This window comes from Rhineura floridana, chromosome 2 (genome assembly GCF_030035675.1).
Source record: "Rhineura floridana isolate rRhiFlo1 chromosome 2, rRhiFlo1.hap2, whole genome shotgun sequence".
Taxonomy (NCBI): domain Eukaryota; kingdom Metazoa; phylum Chordata; class Lepidosauria; order Squamata; family Rhineuridae; genus Rhineura; species Rhineura floridana.
Genome location: NC_084481.1, coordinates 71775477 through 71796692, shown reverse-complemented (window position 1 = coordinate 71796692; position 21216 = coordinate 71775477). Strand labels below are relative to the sequence as shown.

The 21216-nt window shown below is 39.9% G+C and overlaps 1 protein-coding gene across 11 annotated transcripts in view; it reads left to right on the top strand.

The window, feature by feature from the left end:
- The window catches only part of R3HDM1 (R3H domain containing 1), a 149245-nt gene that overhangs the window by 111540 nt on the left and 16489 nt on the right, over window positions 1-21216 (top strand). For 7 of the 11 annotated variants that reach the window (XM_061608910.1, XM_061608911.1, XM_061608914.1 and 4 more), the window contains 7 exons: window positions 1964-2218; window positions 3022-3176; window positions 3644-3745; window positions 5239-5523; window positions 10065-10188; window positions 18631-18785; window positions 19607-19755. In XM_061608910.1, the coding sequence (XP_061464894.1) occupies window positions 1964-2218; window positions 3022-3176; window positions 3644-3745; window positions 5239-5523; window positions 10065-10188; window positions 18631-18785; window positions 19607-19755 (1225 nt within the window). The remainder of the gene's footprint in view (window positions 1-1963; window positions 2219-3021; window positions 3177-3643; window positions 3746-5238; window positions 5524-10064; window positions 10189-18630; window positions 18786-19606; window positions 19756-21216) is intronic. The other 4 variants (XM_061608919.1, XM_061608920.1, XM_061608918.1 and 1 more) reach the window with 3 other exon arrangements.

Sequence of the window (21216 nt, the reverse complement as noted above, 5' to 3'; positions counted from 1 at the left end):
GCTTAGCTGACAGTAAGGCTTCTGTTAGCAGAATGGGAAGTGAAGCAACTTTCAGCAAAGCATATACCCACACCACCTAAATCTGCTCCAGTGGGTTGGGGGACTTTCTAGAGCTGATTATGGGGGGCTTCAGGGAGGAAGGAAAATTGCTTGCACCCTGTTCCACTGATGGAGGCAGCTGTGTGATGCTGTTGGATACAACACACAGTTTGTTATACAGATGATTGTTATGTCCAAGCTGTTTTTTGCTATGCAAATTTCATAGACTGTAACTTTAAAATTGTCTGAATCTTAGCCTTAATTATACTGATGTTGATCAGAATTCAACTTTTCCACAAATCTTGAAGATTATACAATTTAATAAACAGTTAATTGTTTCAGAGCAAGTGGCTTGATTTAGAAGGCTGTTAATACTACCACAATTTTTTCTGCAGCTTCATCAATGCTGCATTGCGTTGCAAGACACACCTAGACAAACTCGTATTTATTCAGCCGCAACTGAAAATCAATATTAGTAGTATTAATTTTGATCTGATGTGTGAAGATGAAAAAGTGCAACCAAAGTGAGAACTCCTGGTAAAGAACAATTACATATTTAAAAAATGACAAATCCTGGCTTAACAGAGTCATTTTAAATGAAAGGTGTAACTTCATCTCAGATGTGTGTTATCTTACAAATTATATAGACACTGCTAAACTATTCTTTCATCTCAGATATGTATATTTATTACAAAATTTGAAATAAGTTGACCTGTTCTGAGGCCCATTTTGGGAATGAGATAAGCACATTCTTAATACTTCCATCTACATCAGTGGTTCCCAAACCTTTGTTTCCCACAGGCCCCTTGAAAATTGCTGATGTCTTGGCGGACCACTTAATGATTTTTCTGCCTGCTGTAGCAATTGCAATGTACTGTGCTAAGTGCTATATAATTTTCATTTTTCATTTTTTCCTTTTATTTCTTATATTGCATTTTATTGTATTACAATTTTCATATCATAGAATTCAAATTGTAATACAATAAAAAGAATAAAAGAAGCAATAAAAATACAATGAAAATCAATATGTCTATTTCATGTGCAAGTATTTATTTATTAGCCAAAGGCCATCACAATTGCACAAAAACAAAAATAGCACTTCTGACACCTCCATGCTCCAACAATGCTAAAAGACAATAAAACAACAAAAAAATCTAAAACTTTAATGTGGACATGCCACTGACCACTTGAATGAAGCTTATGGACCACTGCTGGTCCACGGACCACAGTTTGAGAACCTCTGATCTACGTCAACGTGGCTTAATGCTGACTCAGTTGTTCCTCATGATTAGCTTTGGGTTGACATTTAATAACACTATTTTGGGAGGATTTTGTAGATTAGAATGGAGAACCTGTGGCCTTCTAGATGCTCTTGGACTGCAGCTTGGATCTTGTCTGACATTTGGCCATGCTGGCTAGGGCTAATGGGAGTTGGAGTCCAACAGCATCTGGAGGACCACAGGATCCCTGCTCCTGCTGTAGACAAATCCTGTTCTATGCTATATATGTGTTGGAGGAGGATTTTTTATTATTATTATTAGGAGATCTCTTTTGAAGACTGCTTCTGCATGTGTTGTTTGCTTCCGATTTCCCAGCCTGCTCCTCCATTGTCTAGGTCTTTTTTGTAATTTATGTAAAAATTAAGACTTTGTATGTTGCCATTCTTTTTTATTTGTATCTTGGATGGCATGAGGGCAAAGACCTATGCAAAAGTTTACGCCAGCTTTAGGACAGTCCTCTGTTGTTGTAGTGCGACACTTGTAGTAGATGCAGCTCTAAGTGGGAGTGGGGATGAGGGAGAAGCTTCTGTAGTTCCAGGCTGTGAACTAAAAGGATAAGTATTTAATAACAACCTGCATAATTATGTGTGCATGATATTATTCTGTCTCTAGGTAAAATTCATTTCTCGTTACTCCTCTCCTAGGTTCAGAGTCTTCTAGTAGTGTAGGGTCATCCACGGGTTCTCTTTCTCACACCCAGCAGCCTCTTCCAGTCACAGCTCTCAGCCAGCCTTCTCATGGCACATCTGCCGTCTATCCAACTGTCAGCACTAGTAGTTCTCTTTCCTTTGATGGTGGCATAAGTGGGCAAGTGGCGCCTTCTAGCAGTAGCTTCTTTTTGCTTCCCTTGGAAGCGGCAGGCATACCACCTGGAAGTATTCTGATCAACCCTCAAACAGGTTGGTATCCAGTTGTGGATGTCTGTGTCTTCTCTCTCTCTCTCTCTCTCTCTCTCCTTCCTCTTTTTGTATTAGTAATGTTGACTTTGCAGTAATGTGTTCAAGAAGAAAAATGATTTGACATCACAAAGATCTGTTTGCCTTTCACTCCTCTTCCACCCCCATTCCCCCTTCTCTTAATTTTGCAGCATGTATTTTTACATGTATATAGCATTGTAATATATACAGCTATGTGCCAATGATGTGGAATAGTGAAGATGTGAATCGGATTATGCTTTTCTGCTTTACAGGAATTCTTGTTCATACAGGTGTTGCTTTTTTAAGCATATTAGTACTAAATTGTAGAATTGGCAAGTATAGTGGCTGAAATTGGCTTGCTGTTTTAAATGACTTTTTCCTTTGTACCTGTTCAGATACACCTAGGTTGGTCTATAGATAAGGGGGGAAAGGTACGGTGATGCTTTATTGGGTCGCCTTCTTTTGAAAATGGTTTGAACATGTATGATACAGTTCAATTGCTGAAGCTGTGCAGTGTCTGAATTGGAGACCACCAGCAAAGCCTTCACTCTTCCACTTAAATCTTCCCACTACTGTTGTGCAAAATTTAAAAAAAAACAAAAAAAACATACCATTTGCAATGTCTACTTTAACACCAGCTATTAAACTCTTTAGTCCTCTTGAGGTGTAACCTAATGAAACAGTATTGGTTTTTGAATATAGGCAATGGTTCTAATGCAATTTTGCATTCTGCCAGTAAATTGCATTTTGCTAAATAACATGTGTGTTTCATCCTGGCCCTCTAGGTCAGCCATTCATTAATCCAGATGGCACTCCAGTTGTGTATAATCCTCCTATGCCTCAGCAGCCTGTTAGAAACCAAGTGCCTGGACCTCCTCAGCAGCCACCTCCTCCCATACCACCTCAACAACAGCCAGCAGCCAATCACATCCTATCACAGGTGCACATGTCAAATATGGAATACTTGAATGAGTGCTGTTGGCGTCTAATGAGAAGAAAATGGTGGATTGCTGTAGATATGTGTTGGGAAAAGGTGGTGTTTGCCTATTTATGATTTGTGGGGTAAATTTTGGTTGAAGCCAACCACATTTTCTGTGAGAACCTGAGACGACTGTGTATGTGGCATGTTTGTTCAGTTTTAAATGCTAAGAATATTACAAGCCTGTCCTCCCTGTGCTGTGTGTGATGTTTAAAGTTATGAAGCAAGTCGCAACTCTGTATGGAGGAATATTTATTTGTCGGGTTTACTGTAAGTAATCTGAGTCATGTGTTAAGCTCACTTTTAGTTACATAATTTATATTGAGGATGTTCTTGCTTTTGCATAATTTTAAAAAAAGAAATAGTCCCATTTCCATTTCTTCTTACTCTGTTGTTAACTAGTATATCTTCAACTGTTACTTCTTCAGCCTATCCGACCTCTTCAGCCTTCTTCACAGCCTGTTCAATTCTCCACAGTCACTTATCCACCCCCGCTCCTGCCAGTCTCGTCTACTCAGCAATATACTGTGGTATATTACCTTCTACTCCACCTCTTCTATGCATGACAGAATCTTTATAGACTACCTGTATGTGTGGGATGTGCATGTGTACTATATATGCTGACTGGCTGCAGTATTTAAAGGTAACTCAGTGTTGGCTAGAACACAAAAACGAGTCCAGGGACAAAGCAGTCCTATCCTAAAGCTCATGGAAAGCTGACCTGAATTGTGCCAAGATAATTGCTTTCTTGTTAAAAATAACTTTCTTGCCATTACTCTTCACAGCCAGGCAGTATTATTCCATTTGAATATTTTTTAAATACTTTTCCTTCTTTTTCCTGTCTAACCCCCTAAAGTGTTTTGCTTTCTCTCACCTCCTGTGACAGTAAAAAAGCTTTCTGCTATACGTTAATGCTTGATGGGTGCTTGTTTGATTTGTTTTTCTTCCATTTTGAATGTTGCAGCTTATTTGCATCATTCAAACTTATAGACATCCCATCCCGTTTGACATGCCAGAGTCCTTGGCTGATGTTCAATGCTAGTGCCACTCAGAGTAGACTCATTAGACTAATGTAGTTTCAATAATTTAAGTGAGTCTACTTTGAATAGGACTTAGTTGAATACAACCCATTAATTTCAATCTGTATAGTTGGCTCAGATCCAGGGATGGTTGAATCAGTCAATTTCAGATTCTGTCTGTCCTCATTTTTTTCTGTTTAAAGTTCAGTTCACCCCATTTCTACATCAGCTGGCAATTTTTTTCAAGATTGCAGAAAAATTTGTATGTATTTTCTTGCTAATTTCTCCTCATATACTCATTTTTGTGTACACCTTTTTCTAATGTACAAATGTTTGTGTGTATTTTTTGGTTGGAGAACAGCATTGCAAAATTTGGAGCTCTTTAAATCTGTCTCAGCAATTCTATAAGAGGCTGTAGCTTGCTTCAAGTCACACATATGTGAATATGTGTATGTGCAAACGTGTACATGTGTGTACACACATACACACACAAACACACATGCAATTGCAATGTATTTAACACTAATGAATGAGCAGGTGATCTGTCTTGTCTACTAAATTTTTCATTTTTCATCTGCAAATTTGTTCTTCCCTCTTTCTTTCCTGTAATTGAACCTCTCATACTTAATACTGCTTTTAAAAAATCTTAAAAGTTCCCCAGCTTTTTGTATCTGTATTTTTGGCAAGTATTTCCGTAGCAGAGTAAAATCAGAAAATATTACCAAGCACAATTAACAGTTTTTTTTAATATATTTAACTTTAACAAACAGTAAATACTAATGTTCCTGCAGGTATACAATGTCTCCCACTGCTCATATTCCCACTTACTATTGTTAATGAGTTGTTACCTGTATCTTAAAGCTTTAATTGTTAACTTGCCATAGCAGGATATGAGAATACTCTGCTATTTCATGTTTAGTATTGACATTTTTTTAACCAGACGACTCTTACCTTCTCACATGCTTTCCAAAGAGGAATAATGGTTACCATTTTACTTATTTCAGCAAGACAACCTAGGATCCCAATTTAGCCATATGAGTCTCTCCAGGCAGCCATCTGGGGAAGCTGCTGATCCTCATGCCACCATGTTCCAGTCCACGGTTGTCCTTCAGCCCCCACAACAATCTGGCTTTATCATAGCAACTGCCCCACCTCCTCCACCACCACCACCACCGCCGCCACCACCTCCTGGCCAGCCTGTTCCTACTGCTAATTACAGTGCATCCAGCCACCCTGTCAACCAGCAAGTTCTTCAGCAACAGGGATATATGCAGCAACCAATGCCACAGGTAGAGAGATATTTTAAATGTTGCCAAATAATTTCAAAGGTAGTTCATGTTAACTATTCATTTAAACTTGTATTTACAAACCAAGCAATCTGAGTTTGGTTAGGGCTCCCCCCTTGCATTTATTGGCTTTTTTGCATATATGGGAAGTTATCTGAACTTCATACTTGAATCACAGAAAGAACTAGAGGACCCTGTGGTCTTGGTGTCAGTAAGTATTACCTTTTCACTTAATTTTCACAAAATTAGAAATTGATGCATATTGATCATGTATGTGCATGTCTTCTGTTCTTTAAAAGTACAGTGTGTGCAATACAATGGTGAAATAATGACTTGTAGGCATTCTTGCTGACTTTTTAATTAAAGTACAGTAGGGCCCCACTCATATGGCAGGTTAGGTTCCAGACCCCCACTGGAAAGCAAAAATCTCCAAAAAGTGGAACGTAGCCTCAAAATGGCAGTGAAAAAGGCAGGAAAATTCAAAAACAAAATGGCGGCCATCATGGAGGTGAAGAGAAAATAGCTCAAAGGAGCACAATGGCGGCCGTCATGGTAGAGGAGACAGCCTCCTGGGGGGGCAGAGAAAGGATGAGAGGGAAAGAGCCGCCACCGCGAGCACCAAACGTGCCACAGGAGCAACAGCAGGGAGCCGCCGCCACGAGATCCTAGCAGCCGCAATAGCAGCCAAAGGGAAAAGGCACTGCTGCCGATGGGCACTTCTGCCCATGGGCGAAGTAAAAGCCCTGAATGGGGGGGAGCCACTGCTGCAAAAGAGAAGCAGCACAAGCCGCTAACCGCCCTGAAGGGGGGAACACAAGCAGCCAGAAACAGGGCAGGAGGAAGCGAATGGGGGGGGAACAACTGAAAATGACCAGCCCAACTATCTCCGAAAAGGTGAAAGAGAAAGAGGAGGGAGGAGAAAAGCTGGGAAACAAAGACCCCAACAACAACAACACCCAAAACACACTCTCTGACACACAAAATTTTCACACACATTTAACTTAAAGACTCAATTCTCACAGTACACATGGATATAAGTGCCTCGGACGAAGGCAAGAATGAACTGGAGTGGGAAGGGCATGGATGCCCCAGGTCTTGACTTTTGGTACATTCTTGCCTTCGAATGCTAGATGGCACTATTACCCATGTGATGGCATGCTACCACCGTATTAACAGAACGCTAAAAAGCGGGGCCCTACTGTATTTTGATCTAAATCTAAACAATATATTTAAGCAGTACTATTTTTGTTGAGATGTGCCCAACAGCTTCCTGTATTAATGATAATTCACTAATAGGCAATAAAAACCTTGCGGTTTAAAGAACGTACCTATAGCCAACAGATGTTTCTATCAAACTTTAAAAAGCAGGGAAATTGGGCAGCTAGAGTGAATGCTCCAGAGGAGCAGGAGATCTGACCTCCTCTCTGAGATACTGTACCGCCCTACAAATTTGTCAAAATGCAAACACAATTTGGGTTGGTCTTTCAAAGTCCAATCCACTTCCTGTGTAGCTTGGAAGAATTTGGTAACTTATACCTCTGAGCATATGGTGAGTGGTAGCAACACCTGCCATCCAAATATGGAGAATTACATTTTTGTATGTTTGTTGGTGTTCTTTGCTTCTTTTCTGTGTTACTACTGTTTCTACAGAGAATCTAACCTAGAAAATTATATTTCTCTCATTATTCATCCTAGAAATCTGTGTCATTTATTTTTATTAATTTCAAAGCCTTTTTATTGGTCAATCTCATATGATGCCTTTTGTGTTTCAGACTGGAGGTTATGTTCTATTTCTATTTGGGGTGCATTAATAGTTGAATCTGAAACTGCAGTTTGATGTAAAATCAGACTGATCACGATATGTTGCTGCTTAAGCAATGACTCTAGCTGTTGGAAAAAACAAACTTAGCCTTCCCAAGATGCATGTTTTCAGCTTGCTATGCTTAAACCTCTCCACTTAAGGAAAGGTAGGCATGGTCAATTAAAAAATAGAGCACACCTAGAAATTTCCTAGAATATATTTAACCTCCCACTGTTTTATCATGTGCAGACTGATACTCCTCATGTCCATTGGAGACTATTCTGTAGAACAGTCAGTGCCATTACTACACAATTGTTCTTGAAGTTTCTTTAGTGTAAATTTTGCATGGTATTGCTGTACTTCATGTATTCACAGAAACAGAAGCAAAAGAAAATGATTACTATAGGAAACTTCACTAAAATTGCAAAGTAAATCAAACATATTTAAAGTGACTATCAACTATATCAACTGTCTTAATATTGTTGCTAAAACAAGATGAGTACAGCATATGTCTTATGTGAGGGGTTTTTGGCTGATTGCAGGTGTTGCTACCAATTCTTCCAAGCTACACAGGAAGTGGATTGGACTGTGAAAGACCAAGCCAAATTGTGTTTGCATTTCTATAAAATTCTGAGAGGAAGGGCGGGATATATAAATAAATAAAATTAAATTTCTAGGGCAGTACACATTACAATATCTCAGAGAGGATGTCAGGTCTCCTGCTCCCCTGGTGCATTCACTCTAGATGCCCAATTTCCCTTCTTTTTAAAGTTTGATAGAAATATCTATTGGCTATAGGTACGTTCTTAATCCGCAAGATTTCACGCAAGGGGTTTTTTGGCCTGTTCGTGAACTTCTCTGCTTTTTAATCTGGGAGGGAAGAAATGGGATCCTGTGCAAGTTTGCTGAGAAAGTATTGACTATTTGCATTCTTATTGAGTTCAATGGGATTTACTCCTCTGCAGTGATGCTTAGGATACGTGAAACTGACCATGGGGGGATGGGGAGGGGGGAGGAGGAGGAAGGGCAGGGGTTGGGGAGGAGGAAGGGCGGAGGGGAAGAGGGGGATGGGAGCAGGTGGGAGAGGAAGGGGAGGAGGAGGGCAGGTTTGATCATTTGCATGCTTATTGAGTTCAGTGGGATTTACTGCCGTGCGATTATGCTTAGGATATGTGAAACTGACCATGGGGGGAGGAGGAGAAGAGGGAGGGAGGGCTGAAGTGAGCAGGGGAGGAGGAAGAGGGGAGGGGAGAAAGTAGGTGAAACTGAACTGGGGGAGGAGCTGGGAAAGAGGAGAGAAGGGGAAGAAGAGTAGTAGTAGGGAAAGAGGGGAAGGGGGAGGTGAGGAAATTGGGTGGGTGAGCAACTGGACAGAGGAAAAGCCCCTTTCCTTTCCAAAAGGAAAACATTGTGAACAATATCATTGTTTTTCAGGGTTTCCCCAACCTTTTTATTCTACAACAGACACATGTAGTCTCCCACCCAAATTTAAACCACGGCTGTCCCTGGCCACATCCACACCAGACCTTTATTTCACTTTAGACAGTCATGGTTTCTGTCAAAGAATCCTGGGAAGTGTAGTTAGTGAAGGGTGCTAGAGTTGCTAGGAGAAGCCCTGTTCTCCTCACAGAGCTACAATCTCCAGAAGAGAGAGGCTGACTGTTCGGCTACTCTGGCCACTGGAGCTCTGTCAGTGGAACAGGAGTCTCCTGACAACTCTCAGCACCCTTCACAAACTACAGTTTCCCATGATCCTTTGGGGAAAGCCATGACTGTCTAAAGTGAAATAAAGGTCTGGCATGGGTGTGGCCCCCTGATTAGGCAAGTCAAACAGCTGTGAGTCTGGCTTTTAGAACACTGACATTTGTTTCTTACTGAGCATGCCCGACCCTCTAATAGACTTCAATGTTAAATTTCTTAAATTAATTAAAAATCAGCCATGCATTTTTTTAACTTTTAAACTGCAGAAGATGGTCAGAGTATGGGGCAAGGTCAGTAATATGATTCCAGGTACTCTGTGAACATGGCTGACTTTTAATTAATTTCAGCATATTATGAGATCACTGACAGAAAAAAGTCCAACAGGGGTCTGGATTTTTTTCTCTTGTTTTACACTTTGAACTCTCAGTTCTCTCTGACTGTTTTGTGTATCACCATGAAAACTTAGAGGGTTGTTAAGCAAACGTTTCTAAGTTCAGGACTATAAGTTTGGTAAGGTTTTGTTTTGAAATGAACTTACGGAAATCATCAGAATGGCAAGGGGATATTTTCAATTTAACATTGCAGAATGTGAAAAATCCACATTGGCTATAGTATACAGCCATTCTCGTGGTTATATAATGAGTTGAACCCGACCAAGACATATTCAGAGAAAGCCTATTTAAATCAGTGGGCTTAGGTTAACCATGGCTGTTGGTTTCATTGGGTCCAGTCTGAGTCTGACTCAGTCAGATACAACCTAATACTTTTGTTACCGCTGTGGTAAGCAAAGCATGGAGCCCTGTTGTGCCTTTCTGCTTTAATGAATATATAGCTGGATTCAGTGAATGTATGTTAAAATTTCAGTGAGAGAGAATGTTCTTCAACAGCTAAACATTTAAATTTAAATGACCGTACTCTATTTTCACTAGACTTTTTTTTGTTTGAGTGTGCGTGTGTATTGTTTTGAACTGCAATCATTCTGTGTTGTTGGACATGTCTTAGAAGAATGTAAATGAATCTCTTACATGTTGCTCCTTTTTAGATGCCAGCCTGTTACTGTGCTCCAGGCCAGTATCCACACTCCAGTCAGCAGTATCGGCCAGTTACTTCTGTTCATTACAACACACAGCAAAACCAGCCACTGCCACAGCCTGCACAGCAGACAGGTTGGTGGTGTTTCTCACTCCTCCCAATTCATGTACATCTGGATATATTCAGGGGGCTGGGCAATTCAGGAGGAGGCATTGTCCAATAGTGAAAGCCTGAAGAGTCTGTAACAACTAACCAGTGTTTGGGGTTGAAGTGTGATGAAATTCCCTTGTGGTGAAAATGCGTCCTTTTAAATTGGTCAGCTTGATAAATCCTAAGTGACTAGTTGCACAAGAAAAGGGATGGGAAATAAATTATTTGTTTAGAAAACAAACTATTGGACACTCGTTATCTTCAATCCATTCTTGATGATATAAAGAATTTCTGACACAAGTTCAAATTGACACTGATTACTGTTCCCCAAGGGTTAAGTATATTTAAGTTTGGTTTTAATTTACACTGTAATTTGTAGCATTCTGCCATAGGTTTTTATGTTACACTTGTTCAGAAGTTCTTAAGGTATCTGATCCTGAGTTAGAGATCCAGTATATTTCTGATTGCTCTTTGTTTTTTATATTGTTTCTCTGGATCTAGAATTTATTGGTCTTTTCATTTGCCAAAGCTAACATTTTGGCTTTTCTGTATATTTTCTGCTGTTTCTTGAATCTTGTTTAGTCACAGGTAGTAGTTTTAATACAATGATACTTTACAGACTGAGCTCTTTTGCCAAGAAGGTTTGTACTTCAGCATGGTCAGGTGTCTGTGTGAGCATGAATTATTCAGAAGTATGAAGGGGATTCTACTTTGAGAAGCAGTGAGTTGGCAATTGGGCCTAAATGTTTTGCTTCCCTTTTTGAAACTTAACTTTGAGATCCACTTAGAAATGTGCTCTAGAATATAAACAGAAACAATTGTGCTTAATTGTGCCACTGGCAGCACCTGTGTTCTCAGTGAGCATGTTTTCTTTCTCAGGGCAGCTAAATTAGTAGTGGGGGAATATGGGATTGGCTGTACTTGCACTTTAACGGGTACTGTAGATACGCAAGGGCTAGAGTACAAAACAATTGTCAAAGATTAGATTGTGGCCTTGATTTAGTCATTTTGATATGGGTTTTAATTATGGGGGAGGTTTATGCTGCCTTGGAGAAATTTGTGTTTTAGAGAAGAAGAAAAAGAATGCCACATACTCTATTGTGTAAGGTCTTGTACCTGTGCAGACCCACATGGAAAGGTCTTCTATGGGTAAGAATCAGGCTGGTTATTAGAACTCCCAGAGTGTTTTGGCTCTCTCTCAACCCCACACAAAGGCACTAGAAAGACCCATTTTAAAGTCTGGGTTGGTTACATTGGTAGCAGCCATGGCAGAAGTTACCTTGACTCAATGTGAAGGGTTGAAGCAGCTGCTGAAACATCCAATATGACCCAATCCTTTTTATATCAGCTATTTTTAGTCACGTTGGGGATGTCTTTGGGAACAGAATGGCAACATACGTTGCAGAGAAAAATAAACTTATTAGTAACTTGTTGCTTTCTGATTTAAAAAATGAATCTAAATCTAAAATGATATAAATAATTATTTTTCAGCAGTGTGTTAAAATATTTACAGAGCATTACATGGTTACAAGGGAAAGGATGATGAAGAGGTATTTCAAATCTATTAAATTTCAGCAACAGGTTTGGTACTAATAATCTGTAATTCTGAAAAATATTTGGGGCTACTGAATGAAAGAGAGCTGGATGATGGTCGTGGCCTTATATTTGCCATCATATGGTGGAATGCAGCCATTTTAAGTTAGATTTTGCCCATCTCAGCAAGATTAGAACAAATATTTCTTTTGTGTGTGTGCATGCTATGATTTTAATCTTTATTTTAGAGTTGAACAAATTGCCTTGAATTGATGCTAAGTTAAGTCCTGTTGAAATCATATGAAGAGTTAGTCATGAACCTTTCACATTGATTGGCTGAATTTCAGTGGGACTAAAGTGCAATTAACTTCTTAAAATAGATCCAACCCAATGGCTTGGATCCTGATTCTTCCCTCTCCCAGCAGCACCTTGCACTCCATCTCACATTCCTTAGTGACCTCCCCACCCTCTAGAGAAGTTTTCCGGGGGGCACACATGGCTACAGGAGGAAGGAAGGGACTAGAAGTTTTCCTTTCATGAATGTCCTTAAATTAACTTAATGGAAGTTACTGTCTTTAATTGTGTCAGGATAATACCTTTATGAGTTGGCTTCCATAGAAATATTTATAGGACCGATGTGTGTCCAGTAGATAATCATGTCTCACACAGCTTTTAAAATTCCTCCCTGGTTTGCCATCCAGTTTGCCATGCCGTAATGGGGGCTGCTGTTGATAAAATGCAACCACAAACTCTGTAGTGTAGAACAAGTTGGATTACGTTTTGGACCTTAGCCCTTAATGTATTCCACTCTGATCAGTATTTCCCATTGCCAATTTCGCAAATCTTGCTGAGCAAGACTTCATAGCAAATACATTGTGGATGTAGAGGCTCTTCATCAGTGTGCTCCTGCAGAAGGTGTTTACATGTTAGCCAAAGGGCCAGGGCAAGCTTGTTTCTGGGGCGATGATGAAACCAAGGCAAATGGGGTATTTATTCACAGTTTATTCACACATTTAGAAGCTTCTGGAACCATCAGTAATCTGCTGGTAAGTTAGGTCCAAGCTGCTGAAGCTTAGAGAAATGTCACGTTTGCATTTCACTTAGGGTTGTGCACAAGCATGAACTAGTTTAAGGGTGTTGGAAGAATGGTCTGGAAGGTTTCCTGCAGTGTGCATGGGGGTATGAAACATTTCTAGGGTAACTATATGTGTACAAAGTAAGCACAAGTGCTCTGTAAAATGTGAAGGCTGGAAGTGCAAGAGCCCTTTAAAAAAAAGAATAAGCACATTTGAATGCTAGCTGTTGTTCATCACCTATCTTCAGTGACCTGTGGGTTTTACTTTGCAACATTTTAAATACTTTTAATAATTAGCCCAAATAACTTTCAAATATCTCTGTGTTTTGTAGTATATGTGTGGTTTTTATTTGTGTCTTTGTGACAAACCAGGCTGTGGTATGTGTAAACAGATTGTGTAATAGGTTGGCTTTATTCATGAGCTGTTGGATTCGGGGCCGTAACACTGTCTGAGAGGGTTACATTTCTCACAGTGAACCGGTCTCTTTTTCAGCTGCTTCCTGGCTTCCTTTTTAAAGGGGTTTCAGGTGTGTGTCTTGGATTGTTGCTTTTGGATCAAGGAGTATATGCTGTTTTTCCCTTAAAGAAAAGAAAAAAGTCAACAACATCTGTCCTTACCTAGGTGGCACTAGAAATATCAGGAAGATGATGTTCAAAAGCAGACATTGGGCGAGAAGGGCCTTTGACAGGCTTTTGCCTTTGTGTGGTCTATTTTGTGTGTCCTTTGTGTGTGTTTTTATAGTCTTGTCATGCTTGAGATTTGCATCTCATTAGTGAAAGTTTATGTCACTTTTTAATTGATTTATGCATGAGATGCAGATCCTGGTAGTAACAGCAACTTCATTACTTAAGGAAGATACTGTTGCGGAATTTATTTGATCATTCTTTGCAAATCTCTTGAGTTTTGGAAAGTGTGAGGTTTTTCACTACAGTTTGCTAGCACTGCTTTAAAGTAAAGACCATCTGTTTTAGCAGATGCAGCTTCTCTTTCTTTCTTTCGTTCTTCCTGCTGAGTGCTATATTTCTTTCGTGGCACTTGGTATTCTGGGGTGGAATAGTGAAGCTAAAAATAGAAAGTGCTTTGGAACCCCATGGGGCAGCATGTTAGCAGCAATTTATATTGTCCTAGTTCCTCTCTCAGCATGGAAAATTGATTTTTGCTTTGTCTGAGTGAAAGTGCCAGAAGACACTGAATAATTTTCACAGCTACACTGCAGTCTCTGAGAAATTAAAAAAAGAAAGAAATTGCAGCACTTTTGTAGATTTCCAAGTATCGATGCCATCATATATTGTAGCCTGGATTCTAATGCTATTATTCATAGCAGCAGCCTGTATTTTACCCTCCATACTTTGTTGGATGCTGAATATATTTAGGCATCCATTTTATTTGAAAATATCTATAGGGCTGTTGAGAGGAAAGCATGACAAAAGTTCAAAATGTCATATATATTTTTCTAAACCAGATTGGGAGGAAGGTGTACTAAGTAAACTGTAACTTTGCAACTGTGCCTGTTTAAGCTGGCTTCCGCACATCATTTTCATTTGTGTCTTAATATTATATAAACATGTTTTAGTGACAGTACCACTCAGTTCCTTCAGATTATAATTGATTTAGCCTTTTAAAAGACATTTCATGCTTTATTTCATTGGTGCATACATATGATCTTAATAAGGAAATGAAGATCCTACTTTACAGAATGTGGTGTTACATAAAATATCAAATGTCATAAAAGAAACTGTAATAGTGGTTGCATTCACATTTTTATGTATAGTAGCTATTTCACTGATATGAAATGGAATATAAACAGTGTAGGCTCCACTTACACCATGGAATTTCATTCATCAGAAATTTTCCCAGGAAAGGTTGTAAGATGATCTTTTGGGCATGTTTTTGTACAAGATAAGCTGCTTAAGGACAGGAAATTGGGTCAAATAATGCACTTATCTATTTCAAGTTTTTGAATCTTTATCTGCTAGTGACCTTGATGTTTGATATCCTCTATTAACAAACAAATGTAGCCCACTCATAAGATTTTACCATATGCTTAATGAAACCAATAAGATGCCATGCTCATTCTTGACAAAATTAATGTGCTTGTTGAAAAACAAAACTAAGCTGTCATGTATGGCTTCATTATGTTGAAGACAGCCCTTTGTATTCTGTACGTCTGAGATTGCGACCAGATACATGTAAATAAGGCAGCATGGCTATCCAGATGAAATACTTCCATTTACAATTAGGCAAAGCTGATTAATATTTAACAGCAAGGTACTGGTCGAAGTAGTGCAATGGAATGTGAAATTCCCCTTGAAACTGAGGACTAGGAATGAAAATTGGTCTCTTTTTGTTTAGCACAGCATTTAGTGTATTGAAGTACAAATAGCAGTGTGACACACACACACACCCAAATCTGGTTTCAAATGAGATAAAAATGCCAAATAGGTTGTAATGCTGCAACTGAAGTGAGGCGCCTCAAGTACCTCTTGCTCAGAAAAAATAGCAAAGAGATAACATCACCTGGCCAGAAAAAAAGAAAAAAGGGCCAGTGGACATATTTTAATAGATTAAAGTATATATTGCATACATCTATTATGTGAAAACTGGAATTGGAGGTTATATATGAGGCTCCAAGGACTCAATGTCCGTTTACTGAAATATGCTTGAATATTACAGATACAGTGCAGGGCTTTCACTGGGGAAACATCCCATACCTTTATAAAATGTGTGACAAGCAGAAATTCATCATGCTGCTTGTTTATTTCTGCTGCAGGAGGGCTGTGCATGTTTGAACCTCTGCTTGTTAAAGATGTGGAAGCCTCCATCCTTCCAAGAAACTTCTTTTCTATTTTGGAAGGTAGAGAAAGGGTGCTTTAAGAAAAAGGAAGCCTGTAATCCTTCTTCCTCAATTAGTATTTATTCATATGAATTTCTACTGCTTTTTCCCTGCTCTTGGAAACTTCTGCCAGTTGTAGTCAGGGAACCAGTAGCTTTTCAATTTGTGACATTTTTCCCCCTGAAACTTGTAATTAAGATAAAAGACACCTCCTGCTCCCTGAATCCTCTGCTTATGCCAGTGGGCTTTGAAGGCAAGCATGTTTGATCTCTGGCCTAGGACAAATATTTCCTTCTCTCCAGACTTATCTAAAATGCACAGAGAATTGGAGATGGGGGGAAAAACATTTTTGTGCTGGATAGGGACAGTTGCCAGAGGAGAAGAGGCAGCCTTCCTCTTCCTTCCCCCCTCCCCCGCAAGGGAGTTGTGGACTCCTTCACTTATTCACCATGCTGTCAGTAACAGAATGTAAAAAAAGCCCTGCTGGATCAGACCTAAAGCCCATCTAGTCCAGCATCCTCTTTTCACAGTGGCCAACCAGATGCCCATGGGAAGCCTGCAAACTCAACCTGAGCACAACAACACTTTCCCCAGTTGTGATTGCCTGCAGCAACTAGTGTTCAGAGACACACTGCCTTCAACATTGGAGGTAGTAGCCATTGATAACCTTCTCCTCCATGAATTTGTCTAAAGCACTTTTAAAGTCATCCACCTTGATGGCCATTGCTACCTCTTGAGGTAACAAACTCCAAAGTTTAACTATGTTCTTTTTTTCAAAGGGAGCTTGCTGTAGAGCAGCCTTTCCCAACCAGTGTGCCTCCAGATGTTGTTGGACCACAACTCCCATCAGCCTCAGCCAGCATTGCCAATGGTCAGGAAAGATGGGAGTTGTGGTCCAACAACATCTGGAGGCACACTAGTTGGGAAAGGCTGCTCTAGAGTATCACTGCATCAAGAGTGGAGAACTGGATCTGCCCAGTGGGCCAGATCCTTATCTCCCCCACCTGCCATGGGCCAACTTTGAAAGATGGGTTGGACTATCCATCTGTCAGTCACCCAACATCAGGTTATGGATCCTCTCAAAGTTCAAATAAGGTACTTGTCACCAGCAGTCAGCACTTTTAGTGCCAGTATGCTGACTGAAGGCACGCTACCAGTGCCAAAGAGGCTTCCTGTTACAGGGAGCCCCTGTGAAGTCTCTGCAGAGGGAAAATGCTCTTAAAATGTCCTAGAAATGAACATCTCCCCCTCTGCAGAGAAAGTGGTTTGTATATAAATTGCTTCCCATTTTTCAACAGTGCTTTTTTTTTTCCAGAGGAAGTAGTTTATTCTTGAAGTACTTTGAATCCAAACTACTTCCTTCAGCCCCCTCAGCTGCACTAGGATGTTCCTGAAGGCAAACTCCATAGTGCAGCTGATCCCAGCTGATTATCAGGGCTTCGGCTGTGCAGGGCTCTCTTCAAGCACCGAAAATCAGCTGATCGGTGTGCTTGCAGAGATCCAAAGCTTCAGGGCTCCAACAATCAGCTGATACTTGCGGCTTCAAAGCATCTTGCAAAGGGCGCTGCAGGTGCTGCCCATCAGCTGATCAGCAGTGCCTGCAAACCGTTAGGACTTTACCTGTCCCACCCTGATATCATATATGATGTGAGGTGGGCATGGCGTGGCCAAAATGGTCTATGAGCCTAATTAGGCCCTTGGGCCGTAGGTTCACCATCCCTGCATTAAAACCTTTTCTGTAAAATTCTCATTTCGTTCATCAGCAAAGGAACAGTGTTGAATCCTGGCAGCTCCATGTATACCAGGTGTGAGGAACCTTTGGCCCTTCAGATGTTGCTGAACTACAGCTCCCGTCATCCTTGGCCATTGGCTTTTACTGGGGCCAAAAACCTGATTCTCAGAATGAAAGAAAAATTGGCACCTAGTGTTGATCATACTGTGCTCAGTCTTCATTTTGTAAATAAACTCAGAAACATGAGCCTTTGATCAATCTGTTTGAAGGCATTTGGAGCGTTTGCAGATGATCTGACAATATCCTGGGTCTCAAGTTGTGAGGTAGCACCTTAGCTAAGGTCAATGAGAATTTAGGCCTTTTACCTGCTGTCTGAGCTCTGTTGAGAGACTTCAAACTTCCAGACTACCATTCTGTCACCAAATGGAAAATATGATAGGAGGGGTAATCTTGTACTTCAAAGTATGTCCATGTTCTTTTTATACTTAGGAATGTTCCAACTCACAAAATAAATCAAATCTGTGACTAGTTAGACAGACAGACATGCATGCACACGCACACACATCAGTCTTCAAAAGTAAGATAAATGGTATGTCTTGCATTGTTGTTTAATGAGCTTGTTGAATGATATGCTTATGTTATTAGAATAATACAGAACTGGGCAATGAGGTTTTTCTTTCATTTTATTTTGAAGTGCTCATGACTACAGAGAAGTTTGCAAATGACGGCAAAAATGCTGAAGGAGACAAGGAAAAGGAAAGGAATCAGTTGAAAACATTATGCTTTTTGAATTCATTAAGTCAGTAGAATCTAACATTTTTATGAAAATGAAATGCTCACTGTTAGTTGTGTTTAACTGAAGTATACAAAAGTTGCCACACGTGAGTTAATAATTAGTTGGGGGAACTATCTCATCAAAATTGTCCCATGTGCCTATGGTGGCCTTCAGATGTTACACTGATGGCTTGGGAGCTCCTTTTCCTGTGGGTTCATCCAGCGATGCTGTTGTGACATCTAAAAAGATTGACCACTATGTGAGCAGGGCCACTGGCACAAGTCCTTGCCACACAATTGCAGACGGAACCTGTACAATGATTTCTTCCAACATTGGGCTGAGCCTTTAAACATTACAACTTTGTGTTGGATAAACCCACAGGTTCCTATGCTATAGCTTTAACATCTAAAGGAAACGGGTATAAATTTGTTTTTATGATAATATATCAAAACGAGTAATAATATTCTATATCTTCAGGTTACCAAGTTATGCCTAACCAGCAGCAAAGCTACCAGGGTTTAGTTGGCGTCCAGCAATCTCAAAACCAAAACCTAGTCAGTGGCCAACCAAACAATATTGGAAACCAGATCCAAGGTGTACTTGTTCCATACCCACCTGTGCCATCTTACCAAGTAAGCTATGATATATCTTTTTATTACTGCAAATATTAAAATGTAACTGATTTTTTTTAAAAAAAAACAACAACATTGAATCTCTATCTAGTCAGAACTAAGGATTGTTGGTCACTTGTGAAACTGGTTTTTTTTCCAAATGTACCCAGCTTCCTTAACTGATTCTATAGCCACAATATCATTTCTTGGAACTAAAGTTTTTATTTATAGGTTAAAGTTTCACAGTTATCTAATTTAGATTTAAAACAGTGGAGAAATTTTGCTTACTTTGCTTTCAGTGATCTGCTCAACTATTTTCAGAAAGAGTGAGGTGCTAGGACAGAGTACATAATTTTGTTCTCCCTGGGCTGATCAACTTGAAACCATGTGTCTGTGTCTTGTTCCTGCACTTGGGAAACCAGATGCCAGGGAGAACGTTAGGTTCTAGGACCTCCCTGGCAGCTAGTTTGCTTTGTGAAGGGAATTGTTTTGTACGGAGGGGAACTCACTCATGTGGACCCCTGCCTGCAATCTGAAGTTTTTCAGCCTAGTGATAGGCATACCTCAACTTAGTAGTTACTAGGCCTCAGGCTACTAGTTATATTTCTTTCCTCTGATTTACTTTCGACCTTCATTTACAGCAGGGTGGGGAATGTGTAGTCCTCCAGTTGTTGGATTCCAGCTTCCAGTGGTCAGGGATTATGAGAGGTTTAGTCTTAACAATGTCTGGAGGGCCACAGGTTCCCCACTCCTGGGTTACTGAATAAGCTGTTACAATAAATATGTAAAGTTTCTTTTTAAAAAAACTTTATTAGAGATCTCAGTGCACTTCTGATTCTTAGGTTTCAATGGCTCAAGGTTCCCATGGTATGTCCCAGCAGACATATCAACAGCCAGTTGTTATTCCCAGTCAGTCTAACCAAGGACTATCCACATCAGGAATGCCAGTTTACTACAGTGTCATTCCATCTGGACAACAGAATAATTTAAGGTGAGTTTAACCTGGTTTTTAGATTGGATCATATATTAATTTTGTATGCCACTTTCCCAGAAATGTTTGTGCTCAAAGCCACCAGAATCCACAAGAAAAAAGCAGCAGGAAAAGCAATTTATTAAAAAAAGTTGTTGCATTGATCTTTAGTAACCTGGTCTGATGTATTTACAAGAATTTTTCACACAATTTCACATATAGAGGCAGAGTTTTATTGTATGTAGACAGAATTTAGGATTGTTGTCAACTAACTCCTACACAGAGTACATCCACTGAAATTAATGAACCTAAGTTAGTTGTGTCTAGCAACTTCAGTGGGTATACACTGCGTAGGATGAGCATTGAATACTACCCTTAGTTTCATGACCAGAGCTTAGAAAAGTTACTTTTTTGAACTACAACTCCCATCACCCCCAGCCAGCATGGCCACTGGATTGGGCTGATGGGAGTTGTAGTTCAAAAAAGTAACTTTTCCAAGCTCTGTTCATGACAACATTTTATTTTATTATTAAAGGGGAAATACCTAGTGGCCATGATAGTGAAGAAATGTTATTGTGCAGGGCATGTCTGCTAAAGCTTCAGAAACCATAGACTGACTGGGCATAGATTTCTTTTGTCAAATTGTTGCTCCGTGCTTGTCTTCCCTCCTCCTTGCAGGAAAAGCAAATCCTATTTTTTATTTTTGCACTTTGAATAAATTGTACAAATGTATTCAAAAATAATAAAATTTGGATGTTCCTTTTTTAAAAAAACCACCAGCATCCTACTAATACCAGCACTACTGGCTTCTCACTGTGATTTACATTACATTTTCAGCACAACAATCAAATTCTTAAGACAGTATCAGTGTGATCCTAAAACCACTAGTCAGACCAATCAAGGAGTATATTGGTCTGGTTTAGACAATCATACCTTTGTCACCACCACCCATGCCCAAGCTGACTTCTTTGTACACCTTGGCAGCAGCAGCAGTCTTATTTGTGCACCTTGAGAGACTGCCTTCTCACAGTCTAGGGAACTTGAGTGAGCAAAGAGTGGAGAACTCTCTGCCTGCCCCTCTCATAGTCCAATCCTGACATCAGCTGAAGCCAGATCATACTATGCAAAAAGGATTCCCATCTACCACTTCATAGCAACAAAGTCAAAGCCTTTATTGTACAGCAATAATATCCTGCCTATGACTCTGCCCCATTTTGGTCATTTCACTGATGGAATTTTCCACTGACACATCTGGGGAGTTCCATCAGCATTGTGCCATGCCTCAAGTTCTGTCAATATAGTGAGGCTTAAACTTAGTCCTACAACACCTCAGCCCAAGGAACTCAGTTGTTGCTATTATTTTCATCATCATATGCTCAAGTGTATTATTGTACTCAAGATTCTTATTTATTTATTAACATCTACATCTTTTTCCATCATGGAACCCAAGTTGGCATACATGTGGTTCCAAGGAAGTCACCG